Source organism: Pogonomyrmex barbatus, unplaced genomic scaffold (assembly GCF_055798465.1).
Source record: "Pogonomyrmex barbatus isolate J1 unplaced genomic scaffold, ASM5579846v1 scaffold20, whole genome shotgun sequence".
Lineage (NCBI taxonomy): Eukaryota > Metazoa > Arthropoda > Insecta > Hymenoptera > Formicidae > Pogonomyrmex > Pogonomyrmex barbatus.
This window is the reverse complement of record NW_028297117.1, coordinates 901,060-918,844: the sequence shown is the minus strand read 5'-3', so window position 1 is coordinate 918,844 and position 17,785 is coordinate 901,060. Positions and strand designations below refer to the sequence as shown.

Below are 17,785 nucleotides of genomic sequence, written 5' to 3'. Positions count from 1 at the left end.
ATTATATACTTGTATTTAGATAGATTTTATTAATACTAAATACATCTTTACTATAGTATGTTGTGAATAAAGCAGAATTATATCAATAATAATGAAATAAATATTTAGATAACTAACAAATAAATAAATCTATGATTACAAAATCACTATCTGTTAGCGATGCAAAATTAGCAATTAAGAATAAAATTAGATCTAAGAAAACTTTTAAATAAATCAAATAAATGTAATTCAGCTCATGTCTTCCTTTTAGTTATTAATATCACCATTTGATTTGTTTTTTTTTTATTTTTAAAAGAGTAAAATATAATTAATTATGATTAATTAGAATTACAAAAGTGGAATGTTAACATTCCACATCCAATATCTTGAATCTATATAGTTTGAAATCTATTACTGTAATTCCATCGCCTTTTTTTAAAATAAATATTTATCGGCAAATAATTGTTTCATTTTTATTGTTCTTTAAAATGCAACCTCGGTAATATCACAAACCACATACAAAAGATATCAAATGCAATATTTTCTGCAATTAGCAATTGTTAGCTCGTATGATTATCTTGCTCGAATAAAAATCAAAGGCGAATTCAGATAATAAATAGTTATTATCTAAATTTACCTTTAATTTTTATTTATTGAAACAATTTTTTAAGTAATTTATTATAAAATTAATATAAACCGAGAATAAATTATTGCAATATGTCAAATAAAGAATATAAATTATTGCATATGCCTTACAAAATGTCTACGATGCAATAGATCATTGTGTAAATTTTGTTAACGGTGCTTATTTTCAAATATATTTTACATTTAAAAATTTTTACATAATTGTGGCAATATTCAAAAGATTTTAATCAGAAAATTTTAATGATTCTTTTAACGAATAGCAATCAATAAATTAATTTTCATTGACTTTTGCAATATGAATTAAAACAATAATTTTGAAATGGATGTTTCATACACTTTAATTATTTGAATCAAAACGATTGAGAATAGAAATTACGAATAATTGTTTCATTGCAATATTTACATACAATAATTATTGAAATTATTTCGAGCATTTCAACAATGCGTTTCGAACACTGTATTGTAAGTTAAATATATTTTATTTATTTTTCTCTCTCTCTCTCTCTCTCTTAAATGAAAAATACACAAATCGCCGTAGTAAGTGATTTAAATTCTGGAAAACTGTATTAAACGTTTGATAATAAAATTAATTCCAAGTAGGAAGAATAGATTAGGAGTAAATCTATGTAGAAAAGCATTAAACATTTCGTAACAAACGAACGGTACAACCTTGTTTTGATAGCGACACATTATGGCATATACATACATACAAGATCGCTACGCGTCGTCTTATCATTCGCTGAAACTCAAACACAAGGTAGTGATCTGCTCCGCGTGAAACCTTGGTATTTACTATTGTCGGCACTATAAGTGTCGGTCCACAATAAGTATTTAATTTTTACGTCGTAAGAAATTGACCAATCATAGTCGATTATTCTTTTCATATTCGATTATAATTGATCAATTTCTTACTTCTTAAAGCTTAAATCACCTATTGTGGACCGACACTAAGGCACGTTATGTTTACGCAAGGTCATCGTGCTATCATTCATACAGTAAAGCTCGGGCCGAGCAGATGTAAGAGTACAAACTGCTCTATGTGTCGTCATATTACCATTCTTTAGAAAAGCAATTTTTCTCTGTGAACAATTGACGATTACCACTGAGTTTGTAATGTTTATGTATGATTACGAAGCGGTCTGAAATGATTTGATTAAATTATTTATTAATTACTATTTCTCACAATCTATTCCTTTCAAGTTAGAATTCGAAAATTCTTGTGCTTCAAAATGTTGAATATAACTAACTTTAACTCGAGAAATTAATACGAAGAAAGAAGTATAAGAGATGCATTGATTATGCGCTACGTAACATATATAACGTGTGTATTTTGTAGAATTTAATAGTTTAAAATACACAATAAGCATTGAATTTTTCGATTTATCTTTTTTATTGTATCTTTAAACAGTTTAGTTTTGATAATTTATTAAATCGATCTTATTGTTAATAATTGTAATTGCAGTATCAAATTTGTCGATTTCCGAATCTTTCGGCCATTAAAAGAATATTGCAGTACACGATCAATTGATTTCAAATTGTGACGCGATGTTTTCAATTATTAATATATTATTCATAATTGTTATCAATTACATATTTAAATATATTTTAATTTTCATCAATTGTATCATATAGATTTGATTTTTTTCACACTTGTGATTTATTGACTCGTATATTTCGTGAGATTTACTGAAATGTATTGGGACACGAAATGGTTATACGATCATATTTTCGGATTACGTTTCGTTGGATCTTTATATTTAATTTTAACTCGCATGTTTATTCTATCGCCCAAAAACGTGAGCGTTCGGAATGTCGTGTGCAGAATGTCACGTGATTGACATATTTCGGTAATTAGTGTGAATGACTATATTTAATCGTGTTTTCGGGTGTTATGTGTTGTGTGCATACCGTAAAGTGAATCAACGGTGAAGCTGTAGAGGAGGAAAAGAAAGAAGAGGCATTATATTGGTGAGTATCTAATTATTGTTAAAATTTTATAAAATAAATTTTATAAAAACGGAAAGAAAGCATGTGGTATCTTTTCTTTGCCGAATATTTAAATGCCGAAGGATTTAAGCTATATCTCGACTCTGAGGTACAGAATTCACAAACATAATTTACCAATGCTTCGAAATTATCGAGCTTTATCTTTCGCGTTTAAAGAGGAATCTCCGGTATGTCGACTACGCATAGTTGGCTCGAGTTTGCAGCTCGCTCGTAGTAAACGAGTACCGTCCTGCATTTGGGAGTGAAGCATTCGCGTGCGTAAACAGGTTCCGTTGAATTGTCGAGACGAAATCGTTACTTTATGATCGGAAGTATCCGGAAGTATACTTCGACGACGCGCATTAATTTCCGTTTCAACTTACATCGCACTGCTCGCTCTTTTCTCCAAATCAATCGAGAAGAAACTTTATGCAATCGCGTTCGTCTGAATGGAAATTATAAAAAGGAAATTTAAAAATAAGAGAAAAAGTATATGAGACAACATTCGGTCTTGTTTGCTTTGAATTTGATTGAATAATACATGATTATAATAGAGAATTCAACCTAGCAACGATAGATACGTATGTTTGCCGGAACACAGAACCGTCACTATGTGACTTTAATCACGTTTGAAATACCCTTATCGTCATTGATACTTCGAGTTTTGTCGGCGTGACAGCCTGACTTAATCTGTGTCCTTAAAGCAGACTTTATATCGAAAATTTTAATTTGGTGATAATTTAATAGAGGACTTTTATGGACTGCTTAAATTGGTACAGATGATCGTTTCGCGATATAAACGATGGAAAAAGTTGTGGGTGATGGGTTTACGGCTGACCTGACAATTTTCGACGGCTAAACTTCAAGCGTCGGTGCGACCGCAAAGTTTCGTTATTTATAGGCCAACTCGAGTCTGTTCTGGGGTGCGTTCACCGCGCGATCGCAGCCAGATTCCAGCGTTTATTATGTTACGCGACGCGTGGTACTATGTTATGCGAAGAAATTCGCGCAACTGAATTTGTTCACGCATGTGGGCCGCATATTGACGTCGACGAAATTAAATTTTTGGATACCATTCTAAACGTGATATCCGATATTTTGACTTGAATCTCATTTAGGAGGCCACTTAGGAAGTTGTGGAAGTTTCTATCTATAATATTCGCGTCGCATCATATTAGTTATCACGATTTCTTTGAATATCGTTCCCACCATGTACAAAAATATTCTATAAAGCAAATATTGTACAAAAATTTTCTATAAAGCATAGGGCATAGCATTGTGTGATATTTTATATTACAACCTAAGCTTTCGGCGACGGTAAAAAAAAAAGAGTTATTTTTACACGGAAGAAATCTTTACCGAAGCATTTGACTCATTTCAGAAATCTTATTATCGATGTATCATACTTTATTTAAAAGCGCAAATTTTGGCAATGACGTGGGAGAAAAATGTGACGTATGCTTCATTGGTAAAGTTTTTTCTAGATAGATGACGACAATGTGTATAAATATAAGTTAGATATGTGTGATATTTTTGCTAAGTTTATTGTATTGGTATTCTCTAATCTACTTTTCATTTATAATATTTTAATGAAGCAATCACATAAAAATATTAATTTTTATTTACTTTTATTTATTTGTTATTCTTAAAATTGTAAGTTTTATTTTATCAATAGATTATACATATTATTAATGTAAAGTATAGATTTTCTATGCAACATCAACGTTATCCGAAAGTAATAAAAGAATAACAGAGTTGCTAAATGATCATAAAACATGATCATAAAATATTATTGTGCCGGTCTCAAAGGAAGTTAGGGAGTCTTGCAACCGTTTATGACATCCATAGAGCATACGACATTGAACTTAATACGTTTAATGACTTCCAGTTGTGATTGAAACGAACGCAAACACATTGTATCATACAAAACAGCTATGATGATGCATGTAAATAAAAGTCGCAATAGATCATTAATTTATTTTCAAAAATTATTTAAAAAATTTAAAATTTTAAAAATTTAAACAATTTTTTAAAATTATTTTAAAAAATTACAAAATTGTTTTTAATAATAATTAAATAATAAATAATTATATTTTACTTGTAAAATTATATATGATTTTATTTCTACAGATGTTTCAATTATTTCTCACAAGAAAGATACGCTACATTGACAATTTTAATTCTTATTATACAACAACGTTTAATTATTAATATTAGAATAAAAAGATGTTCAATCACACATATGAATTAAAAAATAGAGACAATATATATCTATGTGAAATGTAATAATTTTACTCAGTAATATAACAAAATTGTTTTTATATGAATGTTTTATTCTTAATATAATTTTTCTCAATATATAATGTACGTTAATAAAAAATTGCAATATCGATTATTATACTGTCATATAAGAATTTTTATCTTTGTCTCATAGACTTCAATATAACATGAAATAAATGAAAAGAAAAATTAATTAATATATTTGTGGGGCTATTTTGCAGTCGTCATAATTCGTTATATATTAAATATTTATATAACGAATCATAAAGAGCAAATCCACAATATTAAATTATTTGAATGTTACGAAAGTCAAGTAATATTATCAAGTCGAAAAGAGTCACAAATGATAAATTGATTTTTTTAAACAAAAAATGTTCATTTATGAAAATAGGCAAATCATTAAGATACACTTAAGTTAATTTTGAAATATGATCTAGTACCTAACTGCGTTTCCTCATTGCAGTCATAGAATTTCACACGTGTCTATTTAGCAAATGTTTTTGTTGGCATTACGGTACATACATTAGAGTCTATCAGTAATGCTTTCGAAAGAAGTGTCGGCTATATTTGTTTAAAGATCTTAAAAATAATCAGATTGATTTTTTTATGATATTAAGTGATAAAGTGTAAAATGATAAAACGATAAAATAATAAAATAATTTAATAATAAATATCAAACAATGCTGACTTTGCCTTATTTATTTTATTTTTTATTTTTCACATGGTAAAATGTGATTTAAAAAAAATTATCAATCAGAACAAAAAAGATATCTCTGTAAAGATTTCTACGAAATTATTAATGAAAACTCACCTAGAACGCAAGACGTAAAAAGAACTCGAAGGACGAACTTCTTCATGGTATGAGGATCTTTGATAGCGCCGGTACGTAAACGTCGATTTCGGCGGCACATTGAATCAGGATAAAAAGAGGCGACGCGATTTACGTCAAAAACACGCGTTCTTAACTATATTTAGACGGCACTTCAATAATAGCGCCGGTTGTACCGAGGAAGAGCGGTACTGGAGAACAGTGAAGACTGTTTGCCCTGGCACCGAAGCAAATCCTTCCGGTCTCGTTACACCAACTGTATCGTGATGCCGTGCAATCGGGGGCCAATTTGATTTTTCTATTAGAAGATGTTCGGCCGATAAAACGTCGCAAGCAACTGATCCCGCAATTTTTTTTCTTCTATAAATTCTTCTTTGTTTTATTATATTTTATAAATTAAATTGGATCATTGATAATTTTCATCGGTCTGTCAGACTTTCGTGAAATCCGATTTTGTGTGGAAAAAGCGTTCTTGCTTCGTGAATTTTCAATTATTTCCAAGCGCGAAATCTTTTGATAACAATGAAAATTCAAATTGACACAAAACGATGAATTCCGAAACATTCGCGATTAGATGTTATCCGTGCCGCGGTTGTGCAAACGTTGTTGAAGCGATGCGCGACACAAGGGAGACTGATCATTGCGACTCTAATTTTCTGTCTCTTCCTCCTCTTCACTTCTTCGTTAGACTACCTTTTACATTGATCGCGGAGATGATAGTGTCTTCTTTAAAATTTATTTATCTTATCTATTTTCAAGGTATTTTTATATAATTTTGTAGAATTATGGTACAAGAAATATTTTAATTATTAAATCAATATAAAATTCATATTTTTGATAAAATATAATGAAGTAACAATTTTATTTCACTTACTGTGCAATTTCTGTAAGATCTTACATTAACAAATAATGACAATAATGACAAATAAATGACAACTACAATAAGAAGTGGAAATTTAAGTGGAAAATTGTTATACTTTGTACTGTGGAAATATGATTGTTGTACTTTGAACTTTCAGGTTAATAAAATTTTTCGAATGTGATGGTATATTTTATTAATAATAGAAGAGAAAATATTAATAAAATATACCTCCACATTCAAAAAATTTTATTAACCTAAAAGTTCAAAGTACAACGATTATATTTTAACAGTGCAAAGTACAAAATATAACGATTTTTCACTTAAATTTCCACTTTTTATTGTAGTTGTCATTTATTTGTCAAAAAATGTAAGATTTTACAAAGATTGCACAGTAGGTAAAACAAAATTGTTACTTCATTTTATTTTATCAAAAATATGAATTTTATTTTAATTCAATAAAAAATAAATATTTAAATCATTAATCAGCAATATATTAAATAGAACAAGATGAATTGCAAACAATTATAAATTTTGATAATAATTCTTTAAGTACATTTTGCAATTAATTACAGTAAAAAATGAAATCATTATGTTTATAAGTAATCATAGATTTGAATAATTACTTAATACGAATCTGATTAGAGCATTATTACAAGAATTTTTTAAAATATAATAATCTACTTTATAGAAATTATGATATATATTATTTCATTTATTGATATAAATTATTATTATATAATTTATTTGATAAATAAATGTTAATGCAGTATTACCATAATTAATGCGATCGACGATAATTTTTTTAACATATTATTTTTGTGTATTAAAAATCATAAATGAATTTCTTGAAGTTGTTTATTATGTCTATAAAACTGTTTATAAAAATAATATTTTCCATCAATTAATTCTAAAAACTAAAATAAGCAGAATTGGGGAATTGATAGTATGCAATATAACGTATTATCAATATTTATTTATTTCACTGATCATGACAAAGTAATAATTACGTAAAGCTGTTAAAAGTAAAACCCCATTATCACTAGATTGTGTATTATATTTACAAGTATATTTGCATCTTGACAAAATCTTTTATATGACATATTTTTTCCTCTTTTTAATATATATATATATATATATATATATATATATATATATATATGTATATATATATATATATATTTTTTTTTTTTTCATATATATATTTTCCAATATACATATATATTGGATTCAATATATATATTTTTTCTGTGGCGCATAATCCTCGCTCATCATACAAAGATCAGGCGAGTAAAGCTAAAGTTTAGTTTTTTTCTTTTTCCTCTCTCTTTTTTTCTTGTTGTTATTCAAATAAACAAAGTATAAGCGCCATCACTCTATGTGTGTGTGTGTGTGTGTGTGTGTGTGTGTGTGTGTGTGTGTGTGTGTGTGTGTGTGTGTGTGTGTATGTGTGTGTCACAAAAAAAGATTATTGTACCCAAAACCCCATTCAGTGAAGTCCAAGTAAAATACTCTAGTTAACAATAAATTATTAAATATCTATTCACAAATGTATGTATAGGCTATTATTATATACTATCATCACCGTCGCTGGACACTGCCATTCTCGCCATTAATCTCGATGTCATTATTACTATTTTTACATACACACTGTCTAGGACTTACTGTATTTATGTGTGTTAACGTTTGTGAGATTTTATGGTAAACTTTAGAAGGACATTAAAGTGTATTATGATGATAATCATTTATGAATCACCATAATCATCCACGGTATACTTTAACACAAGTAACTGTTGAAACTCTATGAAAGTTCACCATAAAGTCTTACTACAATTTTTGGTAATCCATTCTATTTATTAACAACAAATGATTATCTATGATATTAAATAAAAATCTTGTATTACAAAATGAATTCTTCCTATGTATTCTTGAATAAAGCACTGTACATTGTTTTGTTAGTCATATCATGATGAGCAAGTTGCACCAATAAACATAATTCACCTACAATGATTAGTAATGCAAAAAATAGCAATCTACTGTTTTAAATATAATATTAATGGCTACGCTCAGCAGAATGTATCTAATATTTCTTTTTTTGGATTATAGTCTATATAATTACAAAACAAAAAAAATTTAATCAATGATTAATCATCAAATATAATTAATCAACAATCAAATATAATTAATCAACAATTAATTTTTCAATTTGATGCAATTCTTTTCCAAACTCTTAACAATGCTTGTTAAAATTGTATTGCTGTGAACAAGCATCATGATAGAATGCGTGAACCTCTTGGAGGTCCGACGGTGATGTGAAATAAAAATGATAACATAGTTATTATCAACTGTCACGTGTTGAAATTCAATGCATAATCGCGCAACCAACCATTTTGCTATCAATCGGACACATAAGAGTCTATGCGCACGTTTATAAATCTCATAATATAAATCTTCCTATATGTCTCTGTCTTTTTGTATGTGTGTGTATGTCATGTGTGTACGTGAGTATTATTCTATTTCTCGCTTGAAGATGATGTTTCGAAGTCTTGCCTTTGGAACCTCATCTTACCGGAAAACGTAGCACGGCAATACTCACTATGCATACATTAAGTAACTTTCCGGCCGTTTATATCATCGACAAATGCGATGCTAACTGATTGTTCGGAAATTCAATAAGAGACACCACTAGGGTCAAATTTATTAAATGAGAATGCTTTATAAAAGCTCATTCACGAGATGGACTCGTAGAAAAGTCAAAGTCTCTTCGAGGTAAAAATGATTACTGTTGTCATTGAAAAGATTTTCTGCAATTGTTAATTACAATTGTGAATTTGACCCTGAACACTGCAAAAATGCGTGTATGCTTGATATATGCTACTGCTCCTAATTGTTCCTTGCTGGATATTGCAGAATCTGATTTGGACGAATCAATTCTTATATTCGGTACAAGCGCTATACAATTACATGGTGTTTCTTCTACAACTCCACTCTATATTTCGCACTCCTCATATAGAATATGACTTTCTTGTAATCTTTATATACACGTTTCTACCTCTCATTACAGACTTTGCTAGTTAATCGCCCTAGTTAATTGCTTTATAACTACGATATTTGACTGACTTGCAATGATGATCGTCATCGTTGTGAACGCGCGATCACATTCATACATTCAATCTACACCCTCTCCAGGTTTCCTCTTTATTTCATTCTATTTCGATTAGTTTGCTATACAAAAAGCACGCACGCTCGCGCCGCAGTTGTGAGAATGACAGTTGGTTTATGTACTTTCTCCTCTTTTCCTTTGTTAAAAAATTCTAGAGGTTGGGAAAGATTGGACTGGGGGATAGTAAAATTGTTGAATAGTCAAAATCTTTTTGCGGAACACATCGATAAAAATCGGAGAAAGAGATGCGCGTAAAACGTGTTACAAAACGTTGCACGAGACATTTTTTTAAAAACGGTGGTTCGACGATTTATCGATTAAACGTTTATCGTTATTTCCCTTTTTCCCTTTTTTTTTGTTTTTTTTTTGTTTTTTTTTTTTTTTTTGATTGACTGACAGTTTCATTTTCGAAGTTTCATTTACAAAACAAGTTTATATCGGTGCTTGGTGTCGATAAAACTTTTTCTCATTTAATCGACTACATAAAAGCAATTCATACATAATTTCAATTAATAATGATAATTCACTAAGTTCGTATGCAGTGCATCTCGTCAAAAGCTTAACTTTTGAAAAGATATTGACAGGAACACTTGCAATATATAAGTGGGAATTACCAACAATTTACTTTTTTAAGACATAACGTAATAAAATTCCAGTCTTAATAACGCTTGTTTGCGTATCTCTGGCAGAGTATATTTTGTCAGGACAATAATTATTGATAAAATAAAACAGAATGAATTATTAACTCTCATATTTTTAGAGAACATAAAAAATATTAACATTATGAATATATTTAAATGTAAAGTATATCGCTTTTTTGTGAATATATTTAAATGTAAAGTATATTGTTTTTTGTGTTGCGGCTGGGAAAGGAAATGGATGAAGCATTCATACTCTCGCAACATTCTTTTCGTATTTTTATAACTCTCTTGCTCGTTCTTTCATTCTCATTTTCTTTATTTCTGCTATTTACAAACGTGGCTTAAATAACATTAGTTAACATTTTCATTCTGTTTTTCTCATTCTCTCTCTCTCTCTCTCTCTTTCTCTCATTTTCTTTCTTTCCTTTACCTAAAATAATCATTTTAATTTAAAATGTATCATTCGTTCTAGATGCGGTCAAAGAGCAGACTAATTTTCTTTCGTGAATCTTCATGAATTTGTGATTTTATTGTGTTACACAATGGTTCAAAATTGAAATAAATCATAACATGTCAGTATTTTTTATATAAATAATTAATTTTATTTTTGTGAAGTTAACACTTTTAAGATAATGCGAATGAGAAAAATGGAAGAACAGAAAATGTAATTGTATTTTTATTTTGTTGCAACATCAAATTTTTTCAAAATTTTTGCAATCTATTTTTTTTTAATAACATGTAAAAAAATTGGCGAAAAAAATCGCTATTAATTTGAAGTAAATTTCTTCAGTCTTCTGTCACTATGAAATTCTGATCCACTGTGTATCGTATATTATATATGTATATATATATATATATATTTGTCGGTTCCATCACACACTGCCGAGAGAATTGTCAGTATCACGTTGTCGTGAACTTGTCTGGCTTATAAAGAGGGAGCTGGGCGATACAGAGGATTGCCCTTGATAGGAAGCACATGAGCCTCGGAGTTGAATACCCAATCATCCAAACTTATGAGATCATCATCGCTGAAGAGCAAATAGAGATACTGAAAAAAAAAAAAGTATTTTTACTTTTTATAATATTCACTTTGATAATTATTATACTTTTGTAACATTTCTATATTTTTGTATTTTATGTGTGTGTATATATATATATATATATATACACACACACACACATAAAATATATGTGTATATATATATATATATATATGTGTGTGTATATATATATATATATATATATATATATATACTGATTAAATCTTCAACAATTTTTATTCAAATGTTTTTATTTAAATGTTTCTTTATTAAATATTTATTATCTTTTTGCCTCTACAAATATTCTTATTAAAAAATATTGTTGTATTATAAAAATTAGTTTGTAAAAATGTATATATTAAATAGAAAAAAAACATGTCAACTAAATCTATATTGGATTATGTTAAACATAAATTTGCATTGTTAAAAAAGTGCAAATAAGAAATGGTTAAAATCAGTCTTTACGAGAAGTGGTGTATAAACTGAATCGAAATAATGCTTCGTTTCTCCTTACTTTCAATGTTTCAGCAAAGAAGTAACTTTGTTGGACGTCGTCTTTCGCCGAGTCGACTAGATAAACATTGTTAAGTCCCGTGAATCCTCCGGGTACCCGGCAATGTTTTTCCAATGCTTGAACAGCCTCCCAACCCCATTCACGATATTTTGGATCCTTTGTTAACCGCCACATCACAAAGTATGATTCGAAAGTCTGTAGAAAAAGATATTTCGGTTTATCTAGTAAATTATATTGTTGCTTAGGAAATGAGGGAAAGAATAATTAATGTACTATACATTTATATAATTTATTATATATAATTTTTCTTGTAAATTTACAAACAACTTTTAATAATTAAGAAAAAAAATGATCTATACTTGATTTGTATAAATATGAAATATTTGACTCTATGTACACTATATTTTCTTATAGTTAGAAGTAATTTCGAGCTATAAAGTAATTTTTTAATGTAAAAGATCTCTCTCTTTCTCTCTCTTTGATACAGTAGATACTAGTTCATTTGTAAATAAAAATGCGAAAGGTGATGAGCTTACCTCAGGTCGTAGAATATAATATTTTTCACCATTTTTTAAGCTTCTTGCCTCGTTGCCTTCGATAAAGTGAAAAGCTTCAGGACCGAGTTTTGTAGCGCTTCTGTCATACGATTCGTGACACGTATTGGTCAAACCGGCGGCGATGTTCATGTATTTTTCAGACAATTCGTTTTCCAGAGTTTTAGCTCCCAGAGCAAACATACCGCCTATAAAGCATCCCACAATAATTTAGTTATTATAAACTATTCACATACTACTTTTTTGTTGAATTTATCACTGTTTGAGGATTTAATATAAATAATGACATAGAGATAAAAAAATGAAGAAACTTCATGTTGTCATGATAAAGTTTCAATTATAAATTATACTTGCAATCGATATGAATTTGAATGATAGAATAATATATTTTATAATAGAATTATAATTAATATATTTATATATTATTATATTTATAATTATTATATATTATAATATATTATAATTTATATTATATATTATAATTTATATATTATTATAAATATAATTAATATATTTATATATTATTATATTTATAATTAATAGAATTATATTAATATATTAATATATTTATTTTACAATTAATAGAATTATAATTAATATATTTATAGATAGATTATTTGGAATATCATCGTTCGAGCTTGACAATTGCATTGAGAAAGTAATAATTGCAGTAATATAAAAACTTACCGGCGAAGCAAGCCAAGTGACCCATTTTATGTTCAAGCCTATCATATTTTAAATCCGACACGTACACAAGTTTGCCAGGGGATGTTTTGATCATGTGCTCGGTTATGGCGGCTATAGCTTCATCGTACATTTTACGTGCCTCGACATCCTCCTTACCCGACTGGATCCAAGCTTTCAGTAGGTACTCATAGAAACTGTCGCCGAGCCCACCGAGCGACATATGATCTGCAATTCCATGAAAATATTTCTTATAAATAAATGTCTTGTGAATTCCAAAAAAGTTAATGACACATTTTTTTTGGAAAATCGTTAAACCAAACTCGCTGTATCTTTTTTCTCATATACAAATTCTGTAATAAATTTAATTTTTGATTTGTTTCTTGAGAAAAATGTTAAGCTAATAGTTTCTGTAAGAACAACTTAAGTATAAAAATCTTTTCGTTTCTAAACTGATTTGAAAAAAAATTTGGATTTGGATTTGATTAAAGAATAAAAGAATAAAAGAAAAATATAGAGAATTCGGAATACGACATTATCTTATTATTATATTATCTATTATATGTTTCTTTTAGATTTTTTTTTAGAAAAAATATTGTCTTGTAATGTATCTTTTAAAAATATTATTTAAAATATTTTCAAAATTAAGTAATAATTGGTGATTGATATAATATGTGTAATAATTTATGCTAGATTGATAAAATAAATTATAATTTATTTATAATATTTATAGTAATTATAAATATTAAAACTCTAATGTGTATAGAGCTTACATCTTATTTTACATTTTGAAGTAATTTAGTTTAGTTTTCTTATACAAGAAGAATTAAAAGATTTAAAAACGAACATACATACTTCAGTATGCATTTTATTGAAGAAAGATTCAGAATATAAATAATAAGATATGCTTTTCATTCAAAAATTTCTAATGCACCAATTGCTCTTGTTTTCCATTCCTTTTATGTTAAAGCGAAATTAAAGACTTGCGGACTCGTTTTACTAGATAAAACGGTTGTTCGACTGCTTTAAAAGAGATACCACTGTAAAACGGATAGCAACGGTAATCGCTGCGAGATAAAGGAATGCTGGAAGAATCTTTTCTCGGAAAAGAGAGGTTTGTGCTCCACGCTACAGGGCTACTTCGATCACGTCTGGGGAAGGCGAAACAAAGGGCACTATTCTTGATTTCTGCTGGATTAATTCCTAGATGCCTTGGGCTAGCTAAAAGCACGGTTCCCATTTTATGTAAGATCTGTGATGAAAGGATATACGACTCGACTTTATCTCTCCGTCCACTATTTTTAGAGAATATCATAAGATTATCCGCGAGGAAATATATAAAGATCAAACGAATCATATGCGATTAAGATTCTGTTAAATAAATATTAATTAAACGATTTAAAGATAACAAATTATATTTCAAACATTAATTTTTAATCAAAGAGACAGTTACATGTTCTTGTAGAAAAAAAATCAATAATATATTTTATTATTAGAGAGAAGTTCAGAGAGAAGTTGGAACGAACAAGGTTGATGACATTTTTAATGAGAGAGATATAAAGATTCATTAAATAAATTGTCAATATGACAATAAATTTTAGTAAAGTTATGTTAAATTTTAGTAAAGTTATGTAAAAAATTTATTGTACTCTTACTCATTTATTAAATTAATAATAAAGTTAGTTAAATTAATTAAATTTATTAAATTAATTAAATTAGTAAAATACTCATTGAATTAATTATATGAAATGTATTTACAAATTGTTGGATCATTCATTTAAATATGTTTTGTTCAAATACCAGTATTGTTTTTTATTCGGATAATACTTTTTTTTTTAGCGTGCTTATAGTACGTATGGTGTCCACCGGAGCAAAACTATGAAAAATGTGAAAAGGATGTGCGATTAAGTTAGATACCGAACGGCTTGGATGATATATATCCCTGAAGATCTCGTCATACGTGCAATGAGAAGGTACGCAGGCGTAGGGGATTTAGGATTCGAGGCAGCGGATGATAAATGCGATATTCAAGATCGACTATGGCGACGACGGTGTCGACGTCGACGCCGCGGCGGAACATCTTTTCGCGAGCCGACATGAGCCGGCGCTATGCGATGACGAAAAAAAAAAAAAAAAAAAACGGAGCGATCGAAGTTGCGCGGATTTTCCATCTCGCGGCTGTGCGAAAACTATTTTTACGATGTAATTGATAGCCGTCAGATTAAAAATTTATTTCGCTCAAGATGCACGCCCGAAGATTTATTAAATGTGAAATTACGGTAATAAGTCATCGGATGCATTTATACCTATCCACCGTTGTCCTGTTAAAGACGATCGGCGATTTTTTTCTTGGAAATCTTTGATCTCAAAAATTCAAACGCGAAAGTGGAAAGAACATTGTTGACATAAACTTATATTTATTATTATATTATACTATATTTATATTTATTATGAAAATTATAATACAATTAATTCTGTGATACGAAAACGAATTTACAGTAATATAGACAGAATATATTATACAATAATAAAATAATATATTATACATTTTTTCATCGAATAATTCGTAAATAATTTTTGAAGGAAATTACGTTTGCACGTTCGAATATATTCATATGTTTGCGAATACGAATCAAAATATAGCAGATTAATATAACATAGATTTAGACTAAGATTGTACTTACGTTGACCCCATTTTCCTGTTCTTGGATGGATATAATTCGGATATAGACCTTTCGGTTTGTCTAGACTCTTCAGAACCTTCCTTACGTTTTCGACTTTGCTCTTGAATACCGGATTATTCGTTATATCGCTCAAGTAGGTAAACTCAAGATGCATCGTTCCGATTTCGGATAAAATACTACAGCCGCTGCTCGCCCAACCGTAATTCTTGCTAGCCTGAAAAATAAGCGTAACTTTTTAACCAGAATACACCACGAGATATAAAATGTTTAATGTAATAAAGTTATTCTTTCTTTAGAAGTAACTCGTTATCGTTACTCAAAAAGGAATAATTAATTACTTTTTCCATTATTTTTTTTAATACTAAAACGAGATCAGATTAAATAAAAAATAAATTTTTCTCATACTTTTTTGTTAAACTATTAGTATAAAAATAATAAAATCTTTTATCTTAAATTCGTAAGATTAAAAAATTTAAGAAGATTTTAAAATATTCAGAATATAAATACAAAAGAGATAGTTTTTATTAAATTCATAAACACAGCAAATTTACACTTTTTTTTTATTCTCAATTCTCTATTTATAAATTTTTAAAAGGCAGTATTTATAAAATCTGTTCTTATGACTGCTTTATAATAAACTATTCTTAAAACTTATTCTTAAAACTTATTCTTAAAACTATTCTTAAGATGACTTTTAAATGTAACAACATGAATATCGATTGAAGATTGAACATTGAATCTATAAGAATTGCATCATAAATAGATTCAAAATCTAAAAAGTAACGATGAAAGTAATTGTTAAATTCGTTACCATTATTAAAAAATGTAACTACGTTATCATTACAATTACTAAAAAAAAAGTAAATGTCGTTATCACTCCATTACTAAAAAAAAAAGACTATAACGGCATTACAAATAACGCGTTATTTCCCAATTCTGTAAAGAGATAGATCAAGTATATTATTCCTTAGAAAATTATGATATTTAGGAAATAATAGAACAATATAATAAATTTTAACATAAATTATAATATAAAAAACAAAAATAAGGCGAAAATAATCGATTTATGTTTTTAATAAATTTGTTTTTAATTATTTTAAATATATCATAAATTTATGTAAGTTAATATGTAAGTTAATATGTAAGTTAATATATGAAAGAAATCTAAAATGTAAAATAATTTATATTTTACAAGAAAATTTGTCGATCTATTTTTTTAGAATTTATTTTTAGAAAAGTAAATAGATCGTAATATAAATATAGTATACGGGAGCAGGCAAAATATGAAAATTCTTTATGAAAAGGATGAGACTATTAAAAATAACATGAAAATTTTGTAGAATGATATTTGATAGGATTTTAAATAATCAAAAGCCATTGTTGAAGCGTCGACAACCCAAAGAAACGAATAGACAATCTGCTTATCGGATATCACTTGAGACTGTAAGAAGGATTTTGGTAGATGAAGTTCGGGTAGGTGAAACATAATAATCGCTTTATAATTTAATCCAGCCAATTAACTTGTCCACTATAATCTCATTGCTAAAATAGAGTGCACGTGACGTAACGTTTGCATGTCTTCTGCTAAAAGAAAAAAGAGAATGGAAATTTCTCTTATTACCGAATATCGTGGTAAATCGTAATTTAACAAATCGCAGATTTCTTTTACTAATTTTTCTTGCTTAATAATAATTATTATATATTTATTGAATTGATATATAATTGCAAAAGTAGTGAAAAAAATACAATTGCATATTATTTTTTTCACATATAAAAAAATGGATAGGAAAAAAATGAGTTTGTGTGTGGTTAGAGAATGGTTAGAGAAGATAATGGATATAAAATTTTTCGAGTCGATACATATTTTTTATTATTCCTTCCTTTTGCACTGTTTCAAATTAATGGCAAATTATGACATACGAAGAGA

General features: G+C 28.1%; 2 protein-coding genes across 4 annotated transcripts in view; both read right to left on the bottom strand.

Moving 5' to 3' along the window:
* LOC105426933 (xaa-Pro aminopeptidase ApepP) overlaps positions 1–6,373 on the bottom strand; it is a 30,990-nt gene extending 24,617 nt beyond the window's left edge. The window contains exon 1 of one of the 2 annotated variants that reach the window (XR_016139435.1): positions 5,702–6,373. Coding sequence is in view for 1 of the 2 variants with exons in the window: in XM_089077759.1 (XP_088933885.1) it covers positions 5,702–5,801 (100 nt within the window). In the remaining variant the exon portion in view is untranslated. The remainder of the gene's footprint in view (positions 1–5,701) is intronic. The other variant, XM_089077759.1, reaches the window with a different exon arrangement.
* Positions 6,374–7,534: 1,161 nt separating this feature from the next.
* alpha-Man-Ia (alpha-Mannosidase class I a) overlaps positions 7,535–17,785 on the bottom strand; it is a 557,932-nt gene continuing 547,681 nt past the window's right edge. For both annotated transcript variants that reach the window (XM_089077688.1, XM_089077689.1), the window contains 5 exons: positions 15,859–16,072; positions 13,178–13,402; positions 12,473–12,678; positions 11,937–12,131; positions 7,535–11,430 (listed from right to left, as the gene is read on the bottom strand). In XM_089077688.1, coding sequence (XP_088933814.1) covers positions 11,308–11,430; positions 11,937–12,131; positions 12,473–12,678; positions 13,178–13,402; positions 15,859–16,072 — 963 coding nt within the window. In that variant the 3' untranslated portion in view covers positions 7,535–11,307. The remainder of the gene's footprint in view (positions 11,431–11,936; positions 12,132–12,472; positions 12,679–13,177; positions 13,403–15,858; positions 16,073–17,785) is intronic.